At 33.3% G+C, this 27,679-nt stretch overlaps 3 protein-coding genes across 3 annotated transcripts; 2 read left to right on the top strand and 1 right to left on the bottom strand.

The window, feature by feature from the left end:
* The first annotated feature begins 951 nt into the window (after window positions 1–951).
* LOC128188596 (tribbles homolog 2-like) lies at window positions 952–6,131 on the top strand. Its single transcript, XM_052859748.1, has 3 exons — window positions 952–1,841; window positions 2,668–2,960; window positions 4,757–6,131. Exons 1-3 carry the CDS (start codon window positions 1,584–1,586, stop codon window positions 5,229–5,231), a joined length of 1,026 nt encoding a protein of 341 aa, XP_052715708.1. The 5' UTR covers window positions 952–1,583; the 3' UTR covers window positions 5,232–6,131.
* Window positions 6,132–13,699: 7,568 nt separating this feature from the next.
* On the top strand, window positions 13,700–21,691 carry LOC128159667 (peroxisomal acyl-coenzyme A oxidase 1-like). Its single transcript, XM_052822841.1, has 14 exons — window positions 13,700–13,857; window positions 15,110–15,272; window positions 15,768–15,928; window positions 16,241–16,348; window positions 16,741–16,860; window positions 17,057–17,172; window positions 17,384–17,553; window positions 17,817–17,979; window positions 18,271–18,461; window positions 18,720–18,872; window positions 19,254–19,359; window positions 19,792–19,938; window positions 20,314–20,520; window positions 20,635–21,691. Exons 1-14 carry the CDS (start codon window positions 13,731–13,733, stop codon window positions 20,704–20,706), a joined length of 2,004 nt encoding a protein of 667 aa, XP_052678801.1. The 5' UTR covers window positions 13,700–13,730; the 3' UTR covers window positions 20,707–21,691.
* A 2,768-nt stretch (window positions 21,692–24,459) lies between these two features.
* Window positions 24,460–27,679, bottom strand: LOC128178842 (protein LKAAEAR1-like). Its single transcript, XM_052846216.1, has 7 exons — window positions 27,521–27,679; window positions 26,975–27,094; window positions 26,470–26,552; window positions 25,957–26,028; window positions 25,678–25,735; window positions 25,363–25,485; window positions 24,460–24,897 (listed from the first exon to the last, which is right to left on the bottom strand). Exons 1-7 carry the CDS (start codon window positions 27,524–27,526, stop codon window positions 24,835–24,837), a joined length of 525 nt encoding a protein of 174 aa, XP_052702176.1. The 5' UTR covers window positions 27,527–27,679; the 3' UTR covers window positions 24,460–24,834.

Raw genomic sequence — 27,679 nt, 5'->3', positions numbered from 1 at the left:
TAAAAAGAATTTATTATATATTATACATGTTAATTCTGACCAAAAAAAAAAAAATCATTTATCACATTACATATCATAAAATGAGAATACTTTAAAATATCTAGATATCTATATGAATTTCTTTTAAAGTGTTAATTTACTTATATCAAAGTTCCTATAAATTAGATCAAACAAGCATTACAAATCACACAATTAAATGTGCATGCTTAATTATGAAAATCTCACAAAAGATTAGAAACATCAGGAAAATTTCGTTTGAATATGGTATATGTAAGAGTTGAAACAAGAAGAACTAGAACTAATCGTCGTTGTTATAAAAGATTTGCATTTTATATTTTGAACACATACTTAATTACTGGTTTTTATTATAGTTTTAAAAATGTGATGGAAGCGCATATATACATCAGGTATATAATTATATAAGATGAATTTAAAAAAATGGAACAAATTACAAACAAATTATTATTTCAATAATTCCTTAGAGTGTATATTTTGTTTGGTAAACACATGTTTAAATAGTCCTTTGTAACCTCTCATTATGTAAATCCTTTGTTCTTTTGATTGCTGACGTGTTTCAACGTCACGGATTTCGAACTACGACACCGTCCATATATGGAGTTCTTATAGGGATTCCCTCTAACTTATAAAAAGAAAAGCAATCTTCTAGCCAATCACATTTATACAACTTTCCGTTCAAGATTTATTTTTAGAAAGCTCAGAAGTATCGTTCTATAATTAGATCGGAAAGAATTTCATTAATAACACGTACCTTGCCGTAAAGAAAATAGTTCCAATATCATATTCGAAGCAAATCCTTATTAATCAAATTTTAGAAAAAATGAAATAAATGATAGTGAAAATATATATTTTTGAATGGCATAAAATTATCAAAGCTGAAATACAACAAATGCGCTAACTTTAAATCATACGCGTATGAATATCTGAACTAGCCCCGCTGTCTTTCTATTCTTGATACACGTTGCCAACAGCACAATGGAGAAAGCTAGACGCAGTATGTCCAGAATCCTCTAAACAGGAGGGGGAAAGTGTGCCCTTCCCAAGAGAAAGAAAATTAGTGGTAGGTTTCTTTAAAGAACAAGAAAGAACGGTGTGAAGAAGTTTTCAACTTTTTACTGACGGATTTAAAACGAGAATCGCAGTTTTCCGCTATATCGACCGACTCTAGTGTTTATTCCTTGTACGCAATTTCATCATAAAGTGAAACTTCTGTGATTGCAACGTTATTGCACACCTAAGATAGACTTTGGGTAAGGGCACAAAATAGATTTCCTCTCAAAGGACCAGACATTACAAAAGATTCCAGTTTTGGACCATTTTGTTATTCTGTGATTAACGGAACACTTGCACGAGATTTCATTGTTCGTTAAACGTTACGTAACTGTGATACTGAAATTAACGATTTTTAATGTGATTCAACAATATTTTATTTAGCTTGTATAAAAGAACGTCGATCGTCAACATAGGTGATCTAACTTATTTGAAGGAAACTCAACCGAAGAAATCGGTAAGGAAGTTGGGGATTCCTGAACTCTTAACAACAAAGGAAGGAATCAACCTCCTTTATGAATATTACGCGGGTAAGGCCCAGGCTGCATATCTCAAAGCATGGGCGTCAAAAGAAAGAAGATTTATTTGACATTCAACAATCAAACCTAAACTCGACACTTAGTCCTGATGTGCAACTCTCAGTACCAGAATTTCCAAAGAAGTCTAGTGCACAAAATGCTTCGAAAATTGGAAGATACATTTTACTTGACCAGCAAGAAGGGGAGACGTTTAGGGCTGTTAACTGGCAAACCTATGAAGAATACATCTGCAAGGTGGGAATCTTTTTCATATCTTAGTTCGATATTTATTTATTTTTTTGTAAAAAAAAATACAATATCATTACTAAAAATTTCACAGTAGGGATATAGATAAGATATTATGCTATAATATTTTGTAATTGGATGAAATGCAACAATACATCATTAGAAAAAATAAATATTTTTAAAAATATTCAAATTTTGTGTGTAGGCCTTTTGGTGAGTCATAGCTTGCAGTTTGTCAAGCAAAGGGTTACCTGATAGCAGATCACAGTATCTGCTTTTCTTGTGCGTGAACATATGAACTTCACAAAACATGGTGCATATAAAATAAACAGTTTTTGTAGTGATATTTGAAGAGTGTTACATAATAGTTATTCGATATGAAAGAAAATTGGCAAGAAGCCCACTAGTAGCGAAGTTGTTACTCATGTAGTTTGACACATTTATATCTATCCTGTATAAGTGTATTGTATACTATAATTCTGAAACTATGAAGTCAGCTGCATCAACAGGAAATTACTCAGTCATGTTCATAGAATGTTTTATCATATGCTATCATGCTGTATCAATTGAAGTGGGTTTATTTATAGCATCTCTAATTCTTTCTCCCTGTGATCTACTTACATTAGGACTTTATTTGATCAAGCAAACATATAATTGCGCATAATTGTATAATACAGTTGTAGTATATATAGATCTACCAGTATGAACATAAGAATATTTTAGGAATCTAGAAAGAATTGGTTAGTAAAATATAAGGAAATGGGTAAGATTAAAGATGAATATGTATATGTATATGAAAATGTCTTTTTTATCAATTCTTCTTCTGCGTTTGTAGGTTTTTCCTGTAAATACATACAGAGATAATCTTGCACCATACTGGCAGGTTGATGATCATGATAACATCAGCTCCATTTCGGAGATCATTCTCGGAGAAACGAAAGCTTATGTCATTTTTGATCGTCATTACGGAGACCTGCATTCATATGTGAGACAGAAGAAAAAGTTACGAGAAGAGGAGGCTTCGCGGCTGATGGAGCAAATTGTGGCCGCTGTTTTACATTGTCATGAAAACGGAGTGGTTCTGCGAGATCTCAAGCTTCGAAAATTTGTCTTCAAAAATCAAGAAAGGTAAAAACACCTTTTCTAATTAAAGTAGAATTATGTGTTTGTTGCTTTGGAACTGAAGTATAAAATATCACAGGATTTCTCATTTTGTGAGATATGTATGGAAATTCCAATTATATTATTTGATGTATTACATATTTCTTCCCCTCTCTCCAATTCCAAAAACAAAATCCCAATTTGATTTGCGAATCCTTTATTGTTAAAATGTCATCAAAACTTATTTGAATTTTCATTTCTCAAAGATCTTAATTTAGTAATTGTCGATGAATTTGGTGGTTAATAGTATGTACATGAATATTCAATTTTTTCTAATTTTGAGTGATCGTGCACATCTTTTGGCATATCACTGTTTGTCTTCAAAAGTTAACACATCGGTACACAGTATAGGTGAATGTAGGTCAGCTAATTGTAAATGTACAGCTCCACCTAGCATAGTCGTTAAATCAACTCCGCCCAACAATTTAAGCAACGTCATAAAATGCAGACGCCCTTGTTAAATACCTATCTGGTGTATAGCCAAAGGCATCAAGAATTGAAGCATTAAAAATTTTTACATTTGTATTATTCATAGAAATGAAAATAAACATCTTTCAAGAATGGTTAATTTGTTTAACGCTGAGATCTCATGCTGAGATTCATGGAATTCAAAAAAGAGGAATTGATTTGCAAACTACGTTGCAAGCTTCATGCATCTTGCAACTATTTTTTTAACTGGTTGCACTTGAAAAATAGCAGGGAAATCTATCTATTTGATAAGGCGTTCCTGAATATAGCAGCCAGGTTGAAGTGTTATCGACAGTGAGTTTGTTAATGTCTTATCTCATTATCGAAGGGTGTGGCGACTTTTTACCAAGGCTTGAGTTGTTTAAAGCGTAGTTTCTTGCGAGGGCCGTGATATTGAATTTCTATAACAGGGTTTCTAGTCATCAGGAAATGGAGAAGGTGACAGGGTTCTGCTGTCATTGTAAAGACAAAGTAGAACTCTGTGTTGGTTAATTACCATATAGTGAATACACCTTTTTTTCTGGCTAATAGTAAATTTATGCTGTCGAAGAGATTTTGTATGGAGAGAATAGTGTATATGCGCCCGCTTGATTTTTTACGATACATGTTGGCCGCAAAGGTGAAAAAGGAAATGGAAAAGGCCTGTCAATGGGTCGATCCTTGCACTTCGGGAGCCCCAGGCTGGTCTAAATATAGAACACAGTGTGTTGAATCTGTGCTCTACAGTCATGTAAAAGATAAAACATAAAATTCACTTTATAACAAAAGTGGGCAAGGAGTGGGCTAATTGTGAAGAAGTATTGAATAGGAATGTGTCAACAGCACAATATGCATTTGGCCTACTTTAGGAAAATCATTGATAAAGCAGTATAACGGCCTTGTATAACAGAAACTGACGTCAGTCATTTGGCTTCATGTCTCTTTGATAAAAAGTTTTCTCCTGTCTGCGTTACCAGAATGACGCATGTGTTAGGTTTTCAGCAAGTAGGTTGATTCCTTGTAAGTTTAAATGCCCGCCAGTGCATTGACCCAGTAAAGAACATGAATTATTAAAAACGCTTGAAATTCTCAATGATGTAGGACTCCTTAAATAGAACATTTGAAGTGCACAACTAATGAATTGCCGGAATGTTTGTAATTTGCTGATGAATTCTTCCTTACAGGATATCAGCCTTCTATATTTAGTAACTTTCCTATCCCACGTATATATGATTGTCACTTATCAAAATAGTTGAATTAATCTGATTTGGATTGCATTCAATTTAGTCAATATTTGTTTTACTTTATCTTTGTAGGACAGAGCTTCGATTGGATGGCTTGGAGGATGCTTACATTCTGAACGACGACAGCGACGATCAACTTACAGACAAGCATGGCTGTCCTGCATATGTCAGCCCAGAAATTCTCAACCCAAATGAGACGTACTCGGGCCGATCCGCAGACGTCTGGAGTCTGGGTGTCATGTTATATACCATGTTGGTAGGAAGATACCCTTTCCATGATTGCGACCCAAGTGCGCTGTTTGGAAAAATCCGTCGAGGGCAATTCTCTGTCCCGCCTGGTCTGTCTCCAAAAGCTCGATGCTTGATCAAAAATCTGTTGAGGAGGGAACCCCAAGATCGCCTCTCTGCTGACCAAATTCTGAAACATCCCTGGTTTACCAATTGCTCTTCAACTTCCAGCTTTGTGACCATCATTGACCACAAAAACATGGACCAAATGGTCCCAAACATGGTTGTTCACGAAGCAGAAGACAATTTCTTTGTATAACTTGTTCCTGAGAAACTTTCCATAGAAAAGAACTGAGAAATCGGGCGTATGAAGCGGGTAGAGCACATTAATGCAACATTTTAGCATATTGTTATAAGGAACTTTGTGCAGTTATTTATGTAACTGTTAATTGCTGCTGAAAAATGTGCTGGATTGTGAAACATTCAGGAGCAAAGCTGCTTTAGACTTAACAAATAATTTTTTGCAATGGACAACTTGTTTAAATTTTGATGAGATATGTGCCAAGTTCATGTCATGAGCAAATGCATTCTGTTGTAAATTGTACATGTGAATGGTATCACCTATCATAATCATATTAATATAAAACTAATTTGTGTTGAGTCGCAAGAGTAAGATCTCCATGAAGAACACATAGGCCAGTTTCTGTGTTGGTTGAATGTCTGAAATTGTGTGCTGCTGTGTAAATGAGGTGATGCAAAATGTGGGTGTCATGTGTTGTTTTGCTTATATGTGTACATAAGTGGCCTTGTGTGTGTGTTAGAAATGAAACATTCCACAGGCAGCAAGTGTGACACAGTCATGTACAGTAAGGTGATGAGTGACAATTTATGAGTGGTCTAATTTATTTTGTCATGTAATGAAGGGAGGGGGGAGGGGAGGGGGTGCAATTGTAGAGGACTGCTAAATGTCGTTCATTTCTTTTAGAATTGGCAATTTTGTACCCTGCATTGCTGTAAAAAAAAATTTGTTTTTTTTGTTTGTTAACAATATCCCATACAGTAGTGTATTTTTGGGGACAAATTTCAATATCTCTATAGAACAGACGACGGTAGTCATTTGTGTGTGAACGTGTGATGTTTTCTTGTGTAAAAAACAAACAAAGGCTTTGCCCTCTGTATTTGTTAATCACATAATAAAAATGTTAAGAATAAAAAAAAATCGTTAATTATTTTTGTACATGGAGTAACGAATGTTCCATTTGGACTGGAGGATATATAGTTGGTTGTATGCGATCTAGGAATGCGTGAGATAACGAACCCACACGATTTCCAGGTAATACATGTACATGTATTTACTTAGGGCCTAGCATGTACAAGCACGAATTGTATTACGTTGGTCATTTTCTTCATATGTATGACGTTTCCGATCGGAAAACTACGCATATGAACTGTAAACATGTTTATCCTTTTCCCCGACTTGTTTACTACAGAGTCTGTTTTGATAATCTATTGAAATCCGATTGTATTGAAACGGCTACGGATATTTCCAGTGGGGTGATGAACGTTTTAGTGATTTAGCCGTCACACCTCATGGATATTGCAAATAAATAAACTACGCCGTGGCTGTGATAGGTCACCGAGGTCAAATTTCTCTCTGTTGCGAAATATAAAGGAAGGTTCCTCTCGGACATGTACTATGCAGCTAATGTATTCTATACTCGAATGATTAAGGCTGAACAGGTCATGTTCTAGTACAACGATTGACCAAGCACGATTCGTCAGTAATTGTTATACATGTATATATAAACATTACTGTATAGCCGGGGGTTTGATAAGTGATGAAAAGTGGGTAAAATTTGATATATAGATCTCTATGACTAATGTACCCGTTAAATCATTGAAGTTTGCATAATCTTATCGGCTCGGTTGTCAGTATTGTATTATTTTTTTCTGTAGCAAAAATGATAAAAACTGGTCTAATGCTATATGCTCCTGGTATATGTTTTATTAGCAAAACAACCCAATAAACAGCTAAACATTTGTGTGAAGTGGGGGGGGGGGGGGGGAGACATACCCCAAATCTTGACAAGCCCCCTCCCCCTAACAAAAATCCATTTTTCCATTTTTTCAAAGTACCGGTATGTACGTTTAAAAATTCTCATTTATTTATAAATTCAACACCGAAATAGTGTACGTGGGGAGGGGGGGGGGGCTATTCGTATCAAAAAGGGGGATATAGAAAACAAATATTTTGCACAACTGAAAGATTTTCGTTATACAATAAACATAAGTTTGGCATGGGGGAGGACGTATAATGTTATACAGAGAAAGGAAGTGTTGCTTAGTCGAAAAAATTATATTTCTTACAATTTCTTGCATGTTATATGCATGGACACAAGAAAATAGTCCTTTCACATATTGAGGATGATGATGCTGTTGAGATAGTCAGCATATTTAATTGTCAGACAGCTGATGAGGAGAGATGCTAAAAATAATCGCGCCAGGTCAAAGTTACCTTCACCTCAAATTGTCCATGAGAGAGAGAGAGAGAGAGAGAGAGAGAGAGAGAGAGAGCACAAATTCATGTAATATGATATACTGATGTACTACTATAGCAATATTAGCTTGGTTATCTGCATGACGTTTGCAAGAGAAGAAACGGTTGCGCAATTCTTCTTTGATTATAGTCCAAACTATAATGATCAAAAGATGACGTAAAATTGTTCGAGAAAGGAAGTGAGAAGTAGGTATAGGACACGCACACACCGTGCATTGTCGCTGTTTTACGGCCACTTAGTACAACACGAGCCGCCGTTTGGTCATTATGCACGCATGGATAGATACACAATCTACTTCGTGCTCCGAAATGCGCAGTGGATTTCTGAATGACGTGAAACCTTCAGCCTTCACATTATAGGTTGATGACTTCCATGGCATTGTGTTAAAATTCTTTAAGGTTACTGACCTTTACAGAGATGGGGGGGGGGGGGGTTCTATGAACTACTACGCATTTTGGGTTTATTGAAGAATTAACCATATCAAGGCCATGAGAGACACGGAAATATATATTTCCCCTGGCGACTATCTTAAGCGATCAGTTTTTTAAAATAAAATTTTTGACGAGGAAGTACCTCCAGTTTTTGACTGAGTATTTTCCTAGTCCACCGTATGTATTCTTTGACGAATAACAAAGTTCGCCAAAAAATATTCTATTTCTCCAGGAAAACAATTGCACTAGAGAGAATTTCATGTTTCAAAAACCATTTTGCGTATAATTATGAACATCGGTATCAATACGTAGTAGTAATAATTAAGGTTTTACCAGACACGTAACTAGCATCGATTTTTAAAGTGCGGGGGGAGGGGAAGGCTCATCCAAAAATCTTGCCGAGCAAAAAAAAAAAAAAAAAAAAAAAAAAAGGGGGGGGGGGTTGTCGCAAATCGTTCAAAACCTATCCCGGGGGGGGGGGGGGGGGGGGGCTATACCTATAATTTACTTATTTTTACTTCTGATTTTTACGTGCTCTCAAATAGTGGGTGGCCAACTCCACAATAATTCAATTTTCTATTATGAGTACTTCAGAAAAATGTTTGTTGCGAGAAAAAGGGAAGGGGGCAGCCCCCCCCCCCCCCCCCCCCCGATGCTACGTGCCTGATTACTATCACGTGCATAACATCCTTATATACTATAAGATTATAGCATATAGGAACGTTATGTGTTTACACGACATCGATTAACACATTCAACAAAAATAATACGCAGTACCTAATCGGCATTTGATATAACTTTTTAAGTTTTTGGCATGGAGCATTTTCTGAGATGGTTGAGGACCTTAATATTGCCCCAATAGATTCCCCAGATTTGGTTGTTGTTGTTGGTTTTTTTACTCATAATTTAAGTGTAAACCATATAAAGTTTAATATGAACAACAGCTGGTCTCGGGATCATGAACTTATTTCAGAATAAAGTCAAATTTCAGTCGGTCACAAAATGATTTTTTTTATCATGCATAAAATATCGATTGAAATTTGTAATTAACAACTTTATATCTAGATACACCTTCAATCGCATTTCATTTTTTTTCAGTGTTTTCAATCAAGAAACATTAAGGCGGTGTACAATTTTTGACTTATGTCTAAATACTGGGGCCTAGAGCAACAGCTGGTTAACAGCTTGCTTTAGATGAATATTGCACAACACACAGAAACCCCAAAGAGCAAAGAAAGATAACTCTTGCTACGACAAGGGAGGTGTCAAAGACACGAAAATGATAAAACGACCAGGTCCGAGCGTCCAAATTCGAATTGGAATTTTTTCAGACCGGGTGCTACTATAAAACAATAATGACACGCTTCATTTGTACAACACAGTTAACCCTTTCCTTCATAAGAATGTGCTTATGTAATTATAAGATATATGTTTGCATAGGATTTTAAGCAATTTTTAAGATTTTCATCATTTTTTTTTAATGAATTGTACACAATTTTTCTAAAACAAACACTAGGGATGTAAAGTTTGGAGGGGAGATTAACTAGTATGAGACCTTTTATTCACTGTTAATTTTTTTGAAACAAAAACCCAAATTTATTCAATTCAATGGTTTATGTTTTGCCGTCGAAATTTATGGTTTCCATGGCAAAAGAATATGGTAATTTTTTTAAAAGCATTTTAAAAAAGGATTTCTAAATGTTTTTCAAGTTATCTTTGATTTATTTTCATTAAAAACATAATTAAATTAAATTCTATTGCTTAATGACTTTTTCATTTAAGAAACAGTGAGAAACAGATATTTATTTATTCATATATCAATTTCTTAATCAATTTGCTTTCATGCAATCATTATTTTTCTCAAGTTTACTTAAAAATAAAAACACAAGTCATTCAAACTTTGAAATGATTTAATTAAGAATAATTCAGAATATTTTTCACTTAAAATGTCATTTACTGATAATGATCCATTAAAAATGCTGGTGCATCAACATGCACACATATTCCCATTTAAAGATACATTATATTCATGGAAGTTAAACACATTTCTCATGCTAACCTATCCAAAATTTATCCAATGTATTAATCTGGTAGCTCACTTTACTTGAAAATATTTTCACACATCAGCAGAAAATGACTTATTTATGAGAGATATCGTGGTGAATATGAAATATATAAGAAGTAAATATATATGCAATTTGGAGAAAAAAGTGTATCAAAAAACGTTGTTTGGTAAATATAACAAAAACCTAAGACAGATTCTGACTTGTACGAAAGACGTTATTACGAGATCATTTCTCGTAATAATGAGATAATTTACTCGTAATAACGAGATCATTTCTCGTAATTACGAGATAATTGTCTCGTAATAACGAGATCTTTTCTCGTTATTACGAGATGTTTTCTCGAATAACGAGATAATTAACACGTAATAACGAGATCTTTTCTCGTTATTACGAGATGTTTTCTCGAATAACGAGATCTTTTTTTTTCGCAATTACGAGATCTTTTCTCGTAATTACGACATAAAAATATTTTTTTATGTGGCCCTATTCGTCTTTCGTAGACTTGTGACCTACAGTTCACAAAACCCAATACTACAACCACTGAGTTATGAAACAACTGATACAAACAATTTAACATACCATTTTCATTGCCACCTTGTGAATGGTGTTTTCAGGTATAAATTTTGATGAAGTGAGCTACCTTTACATAAGAAATTGCATGAGACATGCCCAATGATAATACATATACATGTTTTAATTCTCAAATGGCAACGAATGATGACTGTGATAATCAACAAAACAATCATTTTTACATAAATGAATGGTACAACTATTGCATCCATATGCATACACTGTTTCTCTTCGAATCTGCTGTTTGGAGCACCACTTACACCTTCGTTTGGCTCCAACGATTAGTACAAGTCGATGGCTCTGGTCAGGCTGCGGAACACAACTGTGCCTTTTCCTCCGGGAAAATTGACCAATTAACTCTTTCGTAACATCCACTCTGAAATCGAGGAGTGTGTACTTTTTCTTTCTTGGCCTCACAGACTTGCATGTTAACATAATTATGTTGCATGTCGACATAACTATTTTGTATGTTATCATATTTATCTTGCATGTCGGCATATATTTGATAGAAAAATAACTTGCACACAAGGGGCATAGATATGTCACCATAATAAGTCATTTTACCCATATAAAAATCAAAGTCTCTAAAAGGATTTGTAATTTGCATGTCAACATAATTATCTTGCAAGTTGACATAATTTTCTCGCATGTTTACATAATTTATTTTGCATTGGGGGGGGGGGGGGGGGCAGAAATATACCACCATATAAAAGAGAGAGAGAGAGAGAGAGAGAGAGAGAGAGATGAGATTATGTTTAAGTTAAGGTAATATATGGGCATAATAGCTCTCTATAATGCAAAGTTATTTTTGTCAAAATACGTCGTCCAAATTCATGCTATACATGTATATTGAAACAACAATTAATTCTCATGCTAGAAACTGGTAACCATCCAGTATGCTCTAAATCACACTGTTTTCGATCGTTTCATTTTACAATATTTCATATCGATAGAAAAAAAATTGTGGTTGTAATGTCTCCATCATCATCATCATCATCATCATCATCATCATCATCATCATCATCATCTTCTTCTTCTTCTTCTTTTTCTTCTTCGTCGTCGTCGTCATCGTCATCATCTCCCTTTAATTTCATCAAAGATATTAGAATGTACATCATTTTTTTTTACATTATTGCAAATACCGGGTAAGCGGTTGAGGAATTTGTAATGTCAACATGCAAGAAAATTATGTCAACATGCAAGATGATTATTTCTACATGCAAGATAATTATGTTGACATGCAAGTTACAAATCAAATTAGGGAATCTCAGTTTTAAAAGGGTAAAATCCCTTACTAACGCCCGTATCTGACATCACAGATTATTATGTTTTGCAGTTTACAGGTACCCGATAAGAATTGTAAAAAATAATTAAATATTTTCCTCATGTGACTTTCAACATGCTAGATGCTACTTATTTATAAAAGTTGCTTGTCAACATAATTATTTATTTCGCATGTCAACATAACTAAGTTACATGTTGACATAAATAAGTTGCATGTCAACATATACATAAATATTACCTGTATATCAACAAAAATATTAGTTGCATGTCAACATAAATAATTGCATGCATGTCAACATACATGTATTTATCTCGCATTTCATTTCAACATAGATAATTAGCATCTAGCATTTTGGGAGTCACAAGTGGGCGTAATTTGATTATATTGATATTCTGAATAATTTTAATCTATGAAAATAATAATTGCATATCAGCGATTTAAATAAGTTACGTTGCATGTTGACCAGGGACGTATATACTATGTTATATATCCCCGAGTACCCAAACTCCGTCACCATAAGCAGAAAACATTCCACGTTTCTCTGTAATTTATTTTTTGCGGTTTTTATCATTTGCAATCACTAAATATAATCTGAAACGTTATAATTCATAAAATTATTAACAAAAATATTTTTATTATTATTTAAATAAGCCCTCTGAATACGACGTTTATCACACGTGCTATCATAACTTATGAACCTAACTCCGTCACCTACATGATCTTTGATACGCCAGGGAATGAAGACACATTAACAATTCAGTTTAAACTCAACTTGTATCTAGGCCAATTTAAAAGAAGCAAAATCGGTGGATACAATTTAAATTGTATTTAATTTCATGAAAGTGAAATGATCGCCAGAATTAAAAAATGGCTCCTTGTAACAACAATCACAATGACCTTTTCAGGATGTATGGAAGCCGTTTGATTTCTGTCCTTCCATATTTCATAAATATCATATCAATAATAAATATATTGATGATTATATTATTTATTTATTACATTTTTAATAAATGTAGCATATTCTAAACACCGACATATCGTATATATCTGTAACCCTGTATAAGGCAAAAATTATGGTATGAGCGATTTGACGTTATCATCAAGTGTAGTGCATGAATGCTATTGCGGACTGAAAAAAATGTATAAATGACCTTAATAAAAAATAAATTACATGTGAAATGTTTCATCTTGACCTCTCTTAAAATGACTGACCACCGTTAATCATCGAATGGGCCCGCATGTCAGAAATATCGTTATTTTAGTGCACCCGTGAAAAAGTTTTAGCTGATTTCATGCAATTATTGTTGCATGAAATGAACAAGGTGTAATTTTGTTATGTTTGAACACATTCTTAAATTTAACCGTTGTAAATTGTTGACTTTTGATTGAAATTTTTTGGCATTCAAAAAATGACGTCATAACCGCACTTGATTTTAAACGGCGAGGAGTTTCCCGAAAGTGACGGAGTTGGGGTAGTGACGGAGTTAGGCGGCTATGCGATACGTATGTCCCTGATGTTGACATAATTATATTGCATGTCAACATATTGATCTCGCATGTCGACATGCATATTTGATGGGAAAATAACTTGCACTCAAGAGCAGAATTTAGCCACCATAGTAAAAGATGTTTTAGAGGCACAATTTTCATGATTAAAAACTTTTCAGTGGTTGATTTCTCCACCCAGTGATGTAAACTTTTTTAATATCCTAGCATTACTTTGTATTTTGAATATAAATGTACTTAATTTATATATATTTTAAGGTGAATAACAGTGATACTGAGATAATGTAAGATAAGGTAATAAAAACGGTCAATTTTTTGAACCCGGGTAAGAGCTCGTGACTAGAAAGTCCCAGTAAAAGACCCCATCATTGTACAGTCTACTGAACACCTACCTCTCCAAAAATGGCGACGACAACGGGAGTAAATTCGGATCTTGCAAAAGAAAGGAATAAATCTACTTTCGACGTGGAAGAACTATCAAATTTTATTTACAGAGGACCAGAGAAGGTGAAAAGAAGAAGATATTTACGTGAGTTATCAATTTGCATTTTCTTTTATGAAAAAATTAATTGTTGGACTTTGAACTTTTCCTTTGCTGCAAAGTTTGCATGGTCTAATGTTGATGATGATACCGGTAAAAAGCTGATCAAAGCAAGATCCAGCTGCAGGTCTGTAGCTCCCGGTCTGAAAAAAATTCGGACGGACGACCTGGGAGCTATAGTGCCACCAACTGAAAAAAAATTGTGTATTTATTGCATACTAAAACGTGCGTTTGCCTAGTTTTATATCAGTAGTAAATTGCAGCAACTTGATCAGCTGTTAATAGAATCAGTAGACAGAAATCTATAAGCTTGATGCCTATATGTTCACTAATTTTGAGCATGACATCGAATTACTGAAGTGACGAAATTTATTTAAATGACATTTGAAATTAATGAACTGATGTTAGAAGCTAAAGAAATGACCTAGCTTTCAACTATATTATAAATGTATTTTGATTTTAATTCAAAATGGTTATATGTATTAATTTGACTATACTTTAATGTCTTTCAGCAATATACTTTCTTTTAAACAAAAAACTTTAACAATCTGACCTTAATAACTGATTGATTGTTTTCATATTTATTAGCCAACGACCATAATTATGGTTGACAAGGATTAGGTGCTGCCTCCATCAAATCAGAGTTTGATACAAGCTAACAAAAGACTAAAAAAACATTTTAGCAAGTGTTTAGAATTTCCATAGTTGTATCTGTATCTGTAATCAGTATCTGGACCACCACACAATTAAAGTCTCTCACGTTTAGTCTTGTCAGTAAGATATTAAGCTGTCATTTGTTACAGGAATAAAACAATAAGAATTGTTTTCCCTTGGACTGAAATGTCACATTTTCATTGGTTTAAACATAGCAGGTGATTGCCTCATATATCTCTATATTTGTTCTGTGAGAAATAATATTAGGGAATATGGCCGTCATTGGTTGACGCTTCGCTTACTCATTTCTTTAAAATTATTCTTTAAAATCTTTAAAATTAGAGTAGTTGCCCTTAGAATATTGACGTCACATTGTTTTGTCTGGAGTTTTCGGTCCACTCCGCTTCCCAAGGGTTTATAGGGAGTGGAGTGGACCGAAAACTTTTGGCTAGCGAAGATGTAAGATTATATATGAGATGTCTTTTTGCTTTGAAAGTCAGTTAGTAAGTCACAGTACCAAATGAATATATGTTTAAAGAAAAAAATGATTTTAACAAATATTACCAATATTTTATGAATATTACAGACAATTTGGCCACTAAAGACCCATTCTTCAGGAAATTCAAGCCTTGGGCTTTCCAGACAAGAGAAGAACAATATGAGATTTGTCTGCAGAAACATCTGTACATCAACAAGAAATGTAAGGAGCTGAACCTCACAGAACCTGTGGACAAGTTCTTCTATACAGAGTATGCAACTTTAAAAGTTATTTTCTATAAAGTTTTTGATGAATGTAAATTGCACTTTATTTGTAATTTTAAAGTAAAAAACAAGTTCTTCTAAACAGAGTAAGCAACTTTAAATAGTTATTTTCTATAAAGTTAAAGTTTTAAGTGAATGTAGATTGCACTTTACTTTTAATATTTAAATTAAATTCTGCCAAAAAGTTATTGATAAAAACTAGGGAAAATATTAGGTTTACACTTTAAATAAAAAACCGCACTTTTCCAATGACTTATTTTTCACTACTAAAATTTACCACATTTAATAATTAAATACATTTTGTCAATGCTGTTTAAATAAACTATTCCTAATTAAATTAGCCTAATTTATATTTCCTTTCTGACAATGAAAATGAATTGGGCAATAATCATCTAGGTAACAAAATGACTGCGTATGCAGTTTTTCCACACAGATCAAGAGTTCTTCTTTTGTTTGATTTTTGTGAGATTAATCTTATTCAGAGCTGCAGCCCCTCATGAGAACAGCCCTATTGGTTTACACACTGTGATGTTTATACCCACAATAGAGAAACAAGGAACAGAGGAGCAGAAGAAAAGATGGCTCCCATTGGCCGAGAGTCTGAAAATGATCGGAACGTATGCTCAAACAGAAATGGGGCATGGTAAGATAGCTAATGACTACAAAGGAACCCTTTTATCAGTATATGTGCAGGACTGCAGAATTCCATTCATTTGTTTTATTGTAAGAGAAATATTTAGGGAGAAAGAGACACCAGCATTGCAAGATAGCCTACAGAAAAGCTTGCAGAGAGAGAGAGAGAGAGAGAGAGAGAGAGAGAGAGAGAGAGAGAGAGAGAATGAGTATCTAATGTAGAAATAATAGAATTATCAAAGTATGTACAATTATAATTTACTTCATAATCTGTTTACATGTAAAATCATTTTTTATCAATTGCTTGTTTGCATTTTTAAAGGAACATTCATAAGAGGACTGGAAACCACTGCTACATACGATCCAAGGACAAGAGAATTCATACTCAACTCCCCCACAATAACCTCCATGAAATACTGGCCGGGAAATCGTTAGTATAAATTCCACTGTTGTCTTAGACCTAAAGTATAATTCAATAAAGTGTATACATGAACAATTAAAAGCCTTGATATTCCATTACAGTAGCTTATATGTCATTATAATACAGAATGTTTCTAACATACTACTTGATGGTCATTACTATAAATTCCTTATACCGCGATCCCACTGTTTTGTATCAAATCGCGAGAATATAAAATCACGAAAGCAGAACTTTTATTCTTATTTCTCATACTTCTCAGGTCTCAAAGAATAATGGCGAGATTTTAAAATTAGTGAAGAGTGCTCCTCATGATTTTACGCTGATATTAATTCCTCGCATTTAATTAGGAATCTACGGTATATTAGATGAAATCGGTGATAGTAACACTCTTTTGATTGTAGTTGGAAAGACAACCAACCATTGTCTTGTCATGGCCCAGCTATACACACAAGGGAAAAACTGTGGCATCCATATGTTCATGGTTCAGATTCGTGACCTTGAGACACATATGCCCTTGGCAGGTTGGTGAAATTTTCTTTCACAATTCTAGAATTTAACTGAGAGCAGTTACATGATGACTATCATTCTGCTTTTAGAATGCAGCCATTTTTTTTTTATTTCCTTATCATATTCTATATTACTGTATCGGAATGATCTGATATCTTAGATTTCTAGCATCCGTCATTCAAAGTATATAAACTTCTTAATTGATTTTAGGTATTGAAGTTGGTGATATTGGACCCAAGTTTGGATATGGTACAAATGATAATGGTTTCTTAAGATTAAGCAATGTCAGAATTCCAAGAGAAAACATGCTCATGAGATACTCCAAGGTAGGCTTCATCAATAAAAAATCGTGTATTCTTATAAAACCTGGACATTCCTATTTGTACCATATACATGTACATATCTTTCACATCTTAATGGTAGTTTACCATATACACATGTACATGTCCATGGTAAACTACCGGTATAAAGTAGAAAAAAGTTTTGTTTTTTTTAATAGATGATTACTTTACTTATGATTGTGTTTTGTTAACACAGGTCCTAGAGGACGGAACATATGTTAAACCACCCAACGCAAAGATAGCCTACGGTTCCATGGTGCTGGTACGGGCAGCCATTGTGACCGATGCTGCTCGGGCCCTTGCACAGGCCTGTGTCATTTCTATACGATACAGTGCAGTCCGGCGACAGACGGAGGTCTCTCCTGGGTATGTACAATTTTGTCTATATTATGCCTCTTTGATTTGTCGTTTTTCCTTACCTGACCTCCAAGTTCAGTAAAATCTTGTTACTAACATATAAAGTTCTAAAATTGAAAGATTGCACAGATAATGTTCCAGAAGATAATGTGCCATCATTCAGCTATAAGAAATCAAAATTCAAATGAGACATTCAGTATATTTGTGTATAGCAGACCAATTCTTGTTTTACCTGTAGATACTCTATACAAGTAACATTGTAATTTTTATAGGGGAGAGGAAGCACAAATCATTGACTATCAAACCCAGCAGTACAGGTTATTCCCCTTGCTTGCCACTTCTTATGCCATGTATTTTGCCGGAAGATTCATGTACGACTTCTACCTGAAAACCACTGCGGAAATAGAAGGAGGAAACTTAAACTCAATGCCCCAGGTACATTTATATTCACATTAAAATTGCAGTTGTGGAATTTTGCGAAAAATGAAATGGCAAGAAGCAGTTAAAAAAATAACTTCATTCTAAAATTTCGGAACTGTTTTGTTCCAAAAGACAAGAAATTAACACATTTTTTTTATACATTTATCCCATCTAGAATTGCACATGAATTCAACTCGTCCTTTTGTTAATAGATCACTATAATACATGTATAGTGTACCTTGTAGATGATTTATATAGATAAATTGTATTTCAGCATACTTAAGAAGAATGTCATTTTTTTTTTAGCTTCATGCCATATCAGCAGGCTTAAAAGCTTTTAGTTCCTGGATGTGCTCTGCAGGGGTGGAGACATGCCGTCTGTGTTGTGGGGGTCATGGCTACTCCCATGCCAGCGGTCTGCCAAAAATATACATTGATGTCGTGCCGGGTTGTACTTACGAAGGAGAGAACAATGTCATGATGCTGCAAGTTGCTAGGTAAATTGTTTCCATTTCAATTAATGTTGAGTTTATTTACCTTGAATATTTGTAAAATACGTGCACTAATACAGAGTGTATTTGTAGTTCAGTAAATATCACAAGTGTCATCATCTCAAACCATGGATAGAAAGAAATCTGTGATTGGCTTTCTTAATGAGGAAGAAAACGTCTCATATTTTGGATCATGGTTTTATGATGGTGATTAAGTTTTTTTCTAACTATGTTTACCTAATTTTTTAAAATTATATATCATAGGTTTTTGATGAAAATGTATGGGAAATTGCAAAACGGAGAAGCTCTCCCAACCTTTATGCAATACATGTCGACTGATCTTAATAAGAAGTCTTGTATGACAGAGGAAGTGGCTCTCAACTGTCTTGTCATGGCTTACGAACACAGAGCAGCAAGGTACATGTACTTCTTAATGATTTCTACCTAATCATGAGAAGATATGATTCTAAAGAAATAATTTGCTAAAAAAAATCCAGTAATGTACCGGTACATGTATTTCTAATCACTGAACAATCAAATGATGAGTCAAGACAATTTTGGAATTTGGCATTCATGTGAATTTCTGTGGGTTTTTAATGGAGTGAAATTCTGTTCATTCTGAAACTCTAAGGATTGGTAAAAGACTTAAAGTGAATATCTGGAAATATTAAGAAGCAAATTTCTAATACAGAGTATTTTTTAAGTCAGTGAAAACTGCATTAAATATTCTATTCGGAAAATGTTCTTCAGTGATATTTGTTCCTAAACATTCTGTAAATGTCTATCTCTGACTTGTAGAATGATACGCGATGCTGCAGCCAGCATGGAGAAACTGGTGCAGTCTGGGAAATCTCCCGTGGAAGCTTGGAATGGCTCCACTGTTATGTTGACCTGGGCAGCAATTGTAAGTCACTATTTTGATTACCGTTCTGTGCTCAAGAATACAATCATGAAATACTTGCACTATCTTTCACTGAGATAAGCAGTAGAAAGGAATTGTAGTTTAAAATTAGCCATTCTGATATACATTGTACTTGATGGTACATGTTCGGGTACTATTGCTGGAATATCAAAACAGCTGATTTGGTTCCTTGGAAATTGTGAGAACTAGAATATCACTCACAATTAAAAGATGTACTGTAAATACCAACTTATTGCACATAGTGCTCAAGGTAGGCTTCAATATTTTTGCCATTGGCAAATATTTTTGATAATTGGTCAAAAATAAAACAATCGTGGAGAAAAGTCTGTTTTCTGGAATACATTTTTTTTGTAAAATACAATTGCATAGAAAATGATTTTTAGATTTTACATACCAATCCATTCTCTTTTGAAGGCCCATTGCCATGCATTTGTAACAAAACACTTTGTGGAGACAGTTGTCAAATCCCGCATGGATTACAAAGTCCAGTCGGCACTCACTAGTCTGTGTAAACTGTATGCTGTCCACGGCATTGTGGAGAATCTGGGGGGATTCATTCAGGTTTGTTATCTCTGTGACAAGTTTAACGTAAAGAACCAGTTTTTTTGTCTCTCATGAAAACAATCTGCAATGATATGAAGCTGATATTTTTGTAGTGGCACATATTGATATTATGACTATTGACCAAAGAAAATTAAGAAAATTAAAGTCTGCACAAAATAATGTATATAATGTACATGTACTTTTATATTCAAAAAGTGTTTTCAGGATCTTGATACATGTATTGTAAAACATGAAAAATGTACTTATATGTTTTGAAGGAAAAAACTGTGATATCAAACTTTAAATGTACCTAAATTTTTCAATTTTTGAAAAAATGTACATCTGTACAATACAGCTTGCAATCTGTGATACATTTGTAATTCTGTTTTTCAGGACCAGTTTTTTGACTCCAAACAAGTGAAGATTCTACAGAAGAAGCTGATGCAGCTGCTAGCAGAGGTCAGACCCAATGCCGTGGCATTTGTGGATGCCTTTGATTATCCAGATGAAGTACTACAGAGTTGTTTAGGGCGATATGACGGACAAGTGTATCAGGCTTTGTATGATTACGCCAAGAGTTCACCAATGAATGAAAAAGAGGTATATGATATACATCAAGTACATCATAATTGGGCTAATGGCTAATTCCTCTCATTTATCTTTCATTTTTTATACCATTTTAACTTCATAAATTTATTTTTTTTCACCTTTTAGGTGCTGGATTCATATTACAAATACATAAAACCTGCCCAGAATGGAAAATATCAGCAGTACTCCAAATTGTAGAGTAGAAACGTCTATAATTAAATGGAATCATACGGCCGTGCCCAGAACTACAAACTGTAGAAATACTTACATGCAGCAGGTCATGGTAGAGTTTTAGCTGTGGTGTCTTAGTTAGCAGAGCTTAAGTTGATGTTCACAACCAATGTATTTGATTTCATCATCAATCAAAATGGAACTTTATTTGAATTACCCATTCCTTTCAAGATACAAGACACATCTTATGTAAACATATACATGTATTTGTACACATGATTGATTTTACATTACATGTATTTAATGTTGTTCTTTGAAGAATTAAATTAAATGGAAATAGAATTTTAAGATTTATCTGTGATATTTGAATTTAATTATCATCTTGTTATATTAAGTATTTGTCACAATATTACAAATATAAGTATGTATTGTTTGAAGACTTGCTTATGTTTCAGTTAAATGAGCAAATTTCTTGTTGTTTGTTAGGTTATGATGTATTTATTTATCATTGTATAGTACCTTATTATAATTTATCAACATTTGATTACTTTTTATGTGCAATAATTATGGATATCATTTTCAAATAGGCTTGATTGATCAGAGTTTATTCATATAGAGCAATTGCTTCCATTGTACACTATGCATATATGAAATATACAAGATCTTTGTACTCTGGTTTTTCTCATTATAAATGAAACTCATGAAAGCCTGAACGCGATTCTGTTGATATACCGATACAAACGTGGTTTGAATACCATTGATGAATACTGTATACACTGATGCAGAGGAGAACTGTTCCGCTTTTTATCAGTACTGACTAGTTTCGTTATTTACCTCTCAGTTTTGAATGTAATTACATGTTTGTTCATGTAATGGCTTTTCCCATTCCATAATGTTACACATGATTCTTTAAATACAAATCATTGTTTAAACCAGTAATTTTTATCATCTGTGTCAATCATTAGTATCATTATATTGTTTACAGAGTCAATTAAAAAAATCCTGATTTTAAGTAAGGGAGTTCTTTATTACTTCTTCAAATAATTTCATAGCTTGGGATTAGAAATGAGGTGTACATATTTGCTGAGCTGTTACACAATTTAATCTCAATGTACTAGTATACATTTAAGCCAAGGCTGTAATTGGTAATATAAACACAATTTATTAATTCTGAAAATCATACATTATTTTAAAGGAAGGAGTCTTCTCCTTATCAAACATACTTCTTATAATAAGAAATTCATGAAATTTTTACATAGTCAAACGGATCATATTACTAAATGATTCTATCAGTTCAATCAAATTTGACCTTTCTGTTTTTGCATAAAGGTCAGGTCAAGGTCACTACCTTTTTCCGCAGCAAAAAGGATGATAAAAATAAGTGTAGCTCTTTGTAGTTCTGTAGACATTTGTTTAAGATTTGAAGATTCTATTCTTCCATGAAATGATAGAATATCAGAATGTCTATCAGCTTGTACTACTAAATTGGAATAAATATTTATACTAAAATTGATATTGCTTAGCCCACATTTCCTCTAAATTTCTTAAATTTTGCTTATTTTTTATGCTTCCAATAATAACATATTTCTGATTTTTATGTTTTATGAAGACTTCATATAAAGTAGCTGCAATAATGTAGCCCTCTCCGATTTTTTATATCTGATGTTTACTGGAGAGGGCTACAATTCCATAGGATCTCCGTAATGGTGCAAAATTAAATTTTTAATGCGACTGACTTCGGTCTGAAAAGATCGATTTTATATTTGACTTCCTTTAGATAAAATGATTTTTTAATTCAGGTTGAACAAACTAACCGTATATAAATCCAAACCAGATAAAACACATCAGCATGTTTACAGTCGTCTTTTTCAGCAGCCATGACAGTTCTCGCGTGATTTTATGGGATTTACGCTTGGAGTTTTGATGGGCTTGATAACGTGAATGTCACTATAAATAATTTATCTAACCTCGTTCTATCACTAAAACATCATTTAAGGAACTGGTATGTAATGAAAAATTCATATTTACCGCGTTAATTATGTTTAAAATAGGGGAATTCCTATATTCAGTTCAAGATCCGCTCCTAAATTCTCATTGGCTGTCTCAAAATAAAACCGGTCAAGGTCAGTAAACATGGCGGACAAATTCAACTTGCGTTGTTGACATAACGAAAAATAACCGATATATGGACTATACCTGATATTTTTGGATTAATTTATGCCATAGACATCTACATTATTTGAGTTCAGGTAAGAAATGCAGATGTTATCGTCATTTATATACGATTTGAGACGAAATCGTTGCGGGAGTGAATCACTCCCGCACTTGCACCATTACGGAGATCCTATGGAGTTGTAGCCCTCTCCCCCCCAAAAAAAAAAAAAAAAAAAAAAATCGGGAGAGGGCTACATTATTGCAGCTACATATAAAGATATGAATTGACAGAAAAGCTAATATATTGGCCATTTAATAAGAGAGAAAAACTGATTTTAGTGATTTTTTCACAAAAATCAATGTATAGAATGGGAGCTTTTAAAAGCTTATAAAAATATAATTTGATTGGCAAAACATATTCTGAAACCCAAGTATCATATCATTAGTTTACACTAGTAAAAAAACCCAACATTGATGTTATTGTTTTTAAAATGCTAAAACAGACTCAGCAATTTTGAATTGCGAAACGTGATATTTCCCTACGCCAATATTACACCGAATATAGTCCTAGTTAGATTCTAAACATTGATGACTTTTTCTATGCCAAGTTGTATGATAGTAAAAAAAGAAAGAAAAACATACTATTTTAATTTCCTTTCATCCTGATTTGATGAACAATTAACCAAATTCACGTTTGACAAGTCGAACGTGAGAAAAGACCCAAAAGGTATCAGTAAGTTTGCAAGGGAAATAACTCAGTGTATGAGAAAGCATTTCTGATTAATATAATTCAAAAAGATTTTTTAGAGGCAGAGAATATTTAAATTTATTTAACACATTTATAATGTATGAATAATTACAGAACACAAACAAAACATATATGTACAGTGAGAAGATGAATAAAAAAATCTTCCAATGTACAACTTACCATCAACAAAGGCAATCTACATAATGATCACAGATAATCTTGGGACACGTACACCCTCATAATCACAAACTCTAGATTAATACCAACCTTAATCCAGCGATGAAATAATATTCTAATGAAATTTCATTTCGAATCACTAAGCACTTTATATATCATATGTTTGATAAAATACAAAACTTTAATGGTAAGATATCTTACTTAATACGAGCTCTTGATACTAATGGAAAAAAAAACAACAACAACAAACAAATAAAATATTAAGTGAGATGTTGGTATTTACTAAACATTAGATTCTTTGATGTAAATAAGAGACTTCTATCAATATCTATTCTGTCAGCCTACATATCAATATAAGCTAAATACATGTAGGACATCCATTGCCCACTTGCATATATTATATATATTTATACTGCATGTAAGCATGTTGTATATAGTTTACAAACACTTCTATATATACAAGCTTTGTCTATCTGCACATCTGGCCTGCAGTTGCACAAGCCCTAAAAATAGATAAAATATTGCAACCTTTCTTTCTATTTTTCACCTCATCATGCCCATAACCCCCCCCCTCCCCCCCCTCCCTCTATAATTTAATTAATTCATTATCATTGAATGAAAAAAATATAAAGATATTTAATACAAATAATACAGGCAAGCTTTTCTTTTCAATTTACAAAATATCATGCACTTGTAAAAAAAAAAAAAACAAAAAACAAAAACAAATTCATAAGATAAACAAAAATATAAAAATGCAAATTAGAATTCAGTGATGTTAAAACGTTATTACAAAATGGGTAAAACCTGCCAACAGATTTTCATTACATCAGCTTGAAATCTAATTGATTTTTTTAAAGATATTATTCTTTTGGAACAATTTTTAGGCACAATAAATCCACAACCTATATCCCACTTTAACAGACTATAGATTCACATGAGATTTTTTTTTATAAAAATCCTTTGATATACCGTATCTCTCTTATATAATATAATTGAAAGTTTTTGTTTTAATTTGGATCTTGTTATGAACATCAAGTGATAAAAAATCAATGAAATATTCACGAAACATAAACTCCTCAGTGAACTCTGTTGGTCAGCAGACCTTGTGCATCCTCCAGTAGCCGCTCCACTCGTACTCTCTGTGGAATACCATAAATAAATCAATATCTTCACACAGTTGAGAGAGAGGGGTGTGGGAAATTGAAATATTTTGAAAATGGAAATTTTCAGGCAAAACAGATATGTGAGTAAAAAGAGTTCCCATATTTTTTAAAAATCAATTTTAATCAAAAACTGAATGCTTATACCATGTGTTAATTGGTATACGGAGAGAGAGAGAGAGACAGACAGACAGACAGACAGACAGAGAGACAGACAGACAGACAGACACAGAGAGAGAGAGAGAGTTTTTTGTAAGTGTACCAATAAGTTTCTAGTAATTTTAGAATGTCAGTTAACTGAATTTAGTTTTGACACACCTTTGCACAAGTACCATATAATTACTTCCTTGAAAAAAAAATATTTAAAGTGTAAAAGAAATTCTTATCAATTGCCAAAAAGACAAATTCTATTTAAATATCTTGTTAACACAAGATTATTATTACCTCCAATTTATCCAGTTTATCTTTCCTGTCTTCCCTCTCTGGGTACGATGGGACTAATGCCTGTAGGCGTACAGCTTTCAGTGCTGTGGGCTGACACGCAATAAGATGACTGATTTCCTGAGCCTGAAACAGATAAGTAAAATCACAATCAAGCATTTTGAACTAATAAAAGCAGTAGTCTAAACACATGTACAGGCTTTAATCAAATCAGGGAAGAACGAGAAGTTGCTAAAATAAAATGAAGAAACTATTTTCATTGTTTATTGATTTCCCTACACAGGTATTTATGTATAATGTGGCGACTGGTGTACCTACCCGATTAGCTTGATATCTCAATCTCATTATTCTCAACCTATTTCTTGCCTCTGCAGCTCTGAAAAATTGAAATATCCCAATATATTTCCCCAAAGTAATTCAAAATTAGTCACATGCACAGTAATTTTCAACTATACGGTAATTTTAACACCTCCAAATACTTGGGATTCAGAGCATACATGAACCTCTTCCAGTACTTAAGATTTTGTGGGAACTTTATATGAAACAGGGTTTCATAGTATAATGATCAATGTACATTAACATTATAGCTACACTTACTTGAGCTGACCAATAAGTTTCGCATGTTTATCTCTCTCATCAATTTCTTCTTCTGGCAGATCCTGATTAATCCTATTGTGAAATGGAGCAATTTTTAATTCTGGTATGTTTGCATTATTATTTCATATATCCAATGAAATATACATTTATATACACGTAATAGCATGTCCACAACAACTATATAAAATACCCGGTGTCTCTCTGATTTTCAATCAACAACACGGTTTGAATTACTGTCCACACAATTTTCAAGATCTACAGCTACATGTATAAAATTTCAAGTTGTCTGTAGGTTTAACATCTGGGTTTTTCATACTTCAATATCAGCTATAGTGCATTCATCATTATATAAAAAAAAGCTTCTATGTATAGGCTGTTTTGAAAATTGAGGCCCCCAGTATGCTGTTAATTACATGTATGAATGTTGGCATGCATTTAACTCCTGTTGGTTTTGTTGGTAGAAAAGTGTATTGATTGTGTTATTAATTACCTGGAATCAAATATTAATGTTACCTCGTCATGACTCTTCTCTTTTCCAGGAGTCTCTTTTTTGTGGCTCCCATGGCATCTGATATTTCTTTTGGAGGGTCTTCATACTAGTGATTAATCATAATATCTAGTGTAATTAAACAGTGCTTTTGATTTTGCAACATATACTGGTACATGTATATTACATTTATGTCTAAAAATTTACTCATTTTATTTAAACTATAAGCTTACAGCAGAATCTAATTATTAATATGCAAACCCTACCAATTATGTATATTTACATTAACTGAGACTAAGATAAGACCATGTGTCATTTAACTGATGGTTATTTGGGGGAAATACTTCAATACACTGTTTTAAAAAATATTGTATTTATCATTTCTACCCTAGAACCATGCAGTTTTCTGGGGGAATATATCCTTCTTCATGATCAGCTTAAGCCCCTCAATTGAAAGGCGGGAATCCTACTTTACAAAACCAGAGTAAACAGAATTGTAACAGAATTAAGAATGAGAATTTATATAATTACTGCAAGGTATCTGCTTCGTTGTACAGGTGCCATTTTCTTTAGGTCATGTTGGTCCACTTTCTTTCTGTTCTTTGGCTTAAACTTGCCTCCAGCCCCATCATCATCCAACGGAGGTAAACTCTAAGTTATTGAGAGACTAATATATGTATATCTATTGCCAAAAGGGCTTAATAAAAAATACATAAAAATTGAAATATAAATTTATTGACTCTTGTTAATAAATTGAGTAGTCCCTTTCATTTTGCAATTTTGAATGTCACATATTAATAATTTTTGTTAATGTGAAACTTATTAAAGATGTGTTGGTCAATACATGAACAGTTGGACTGATGATGATGTATGTTGTCATTTGTGCTATAACTAAAGTATACATGTGTTTAGGTCCAGTACAATCACTATGGGTAGATATGTAGCTTGAATTTACTTTATACTTTAAACTACGTAAATTGAGTGACTGCACTGAACCTTCTTGTTTATGAGGAAAATGGAACTTTGTTTTTGCGGTATATAATTGAAATGCGTGCTATATTTAAAAAGCTGAAATACCGGCATAATGGAATGGCTTGCTTTCACTTCCTCCGAAAGTTATTTTCTACTTAAATTATCCACCAAATGCAGTGTTTTGGGATATACCATTCCTTTTTACGCCATATTGTGTACAGTTGTCTAGCAACTTTAGCGACACCTAGCGGGAAAAGGAGATCA

This window comes from Crassostrea angulata, chromosome 1, assembly GCF_025612915.1.
Source record: "Crassostrea angulata isolate pt1a10 chromosome 1, ASM2561291v2, whole genome shotgun sequence".
Lineage (NCBI taxonomy): Eukaryota > Metazoa > Mollusca > Bivalvia > Ostreida > Ostreidae > Magallana > Magallana angulata.
Note: the sequence above shows the minus strand (reverse complement) of the source record. Positions and strands in the feature narration are given on the sequence as shown.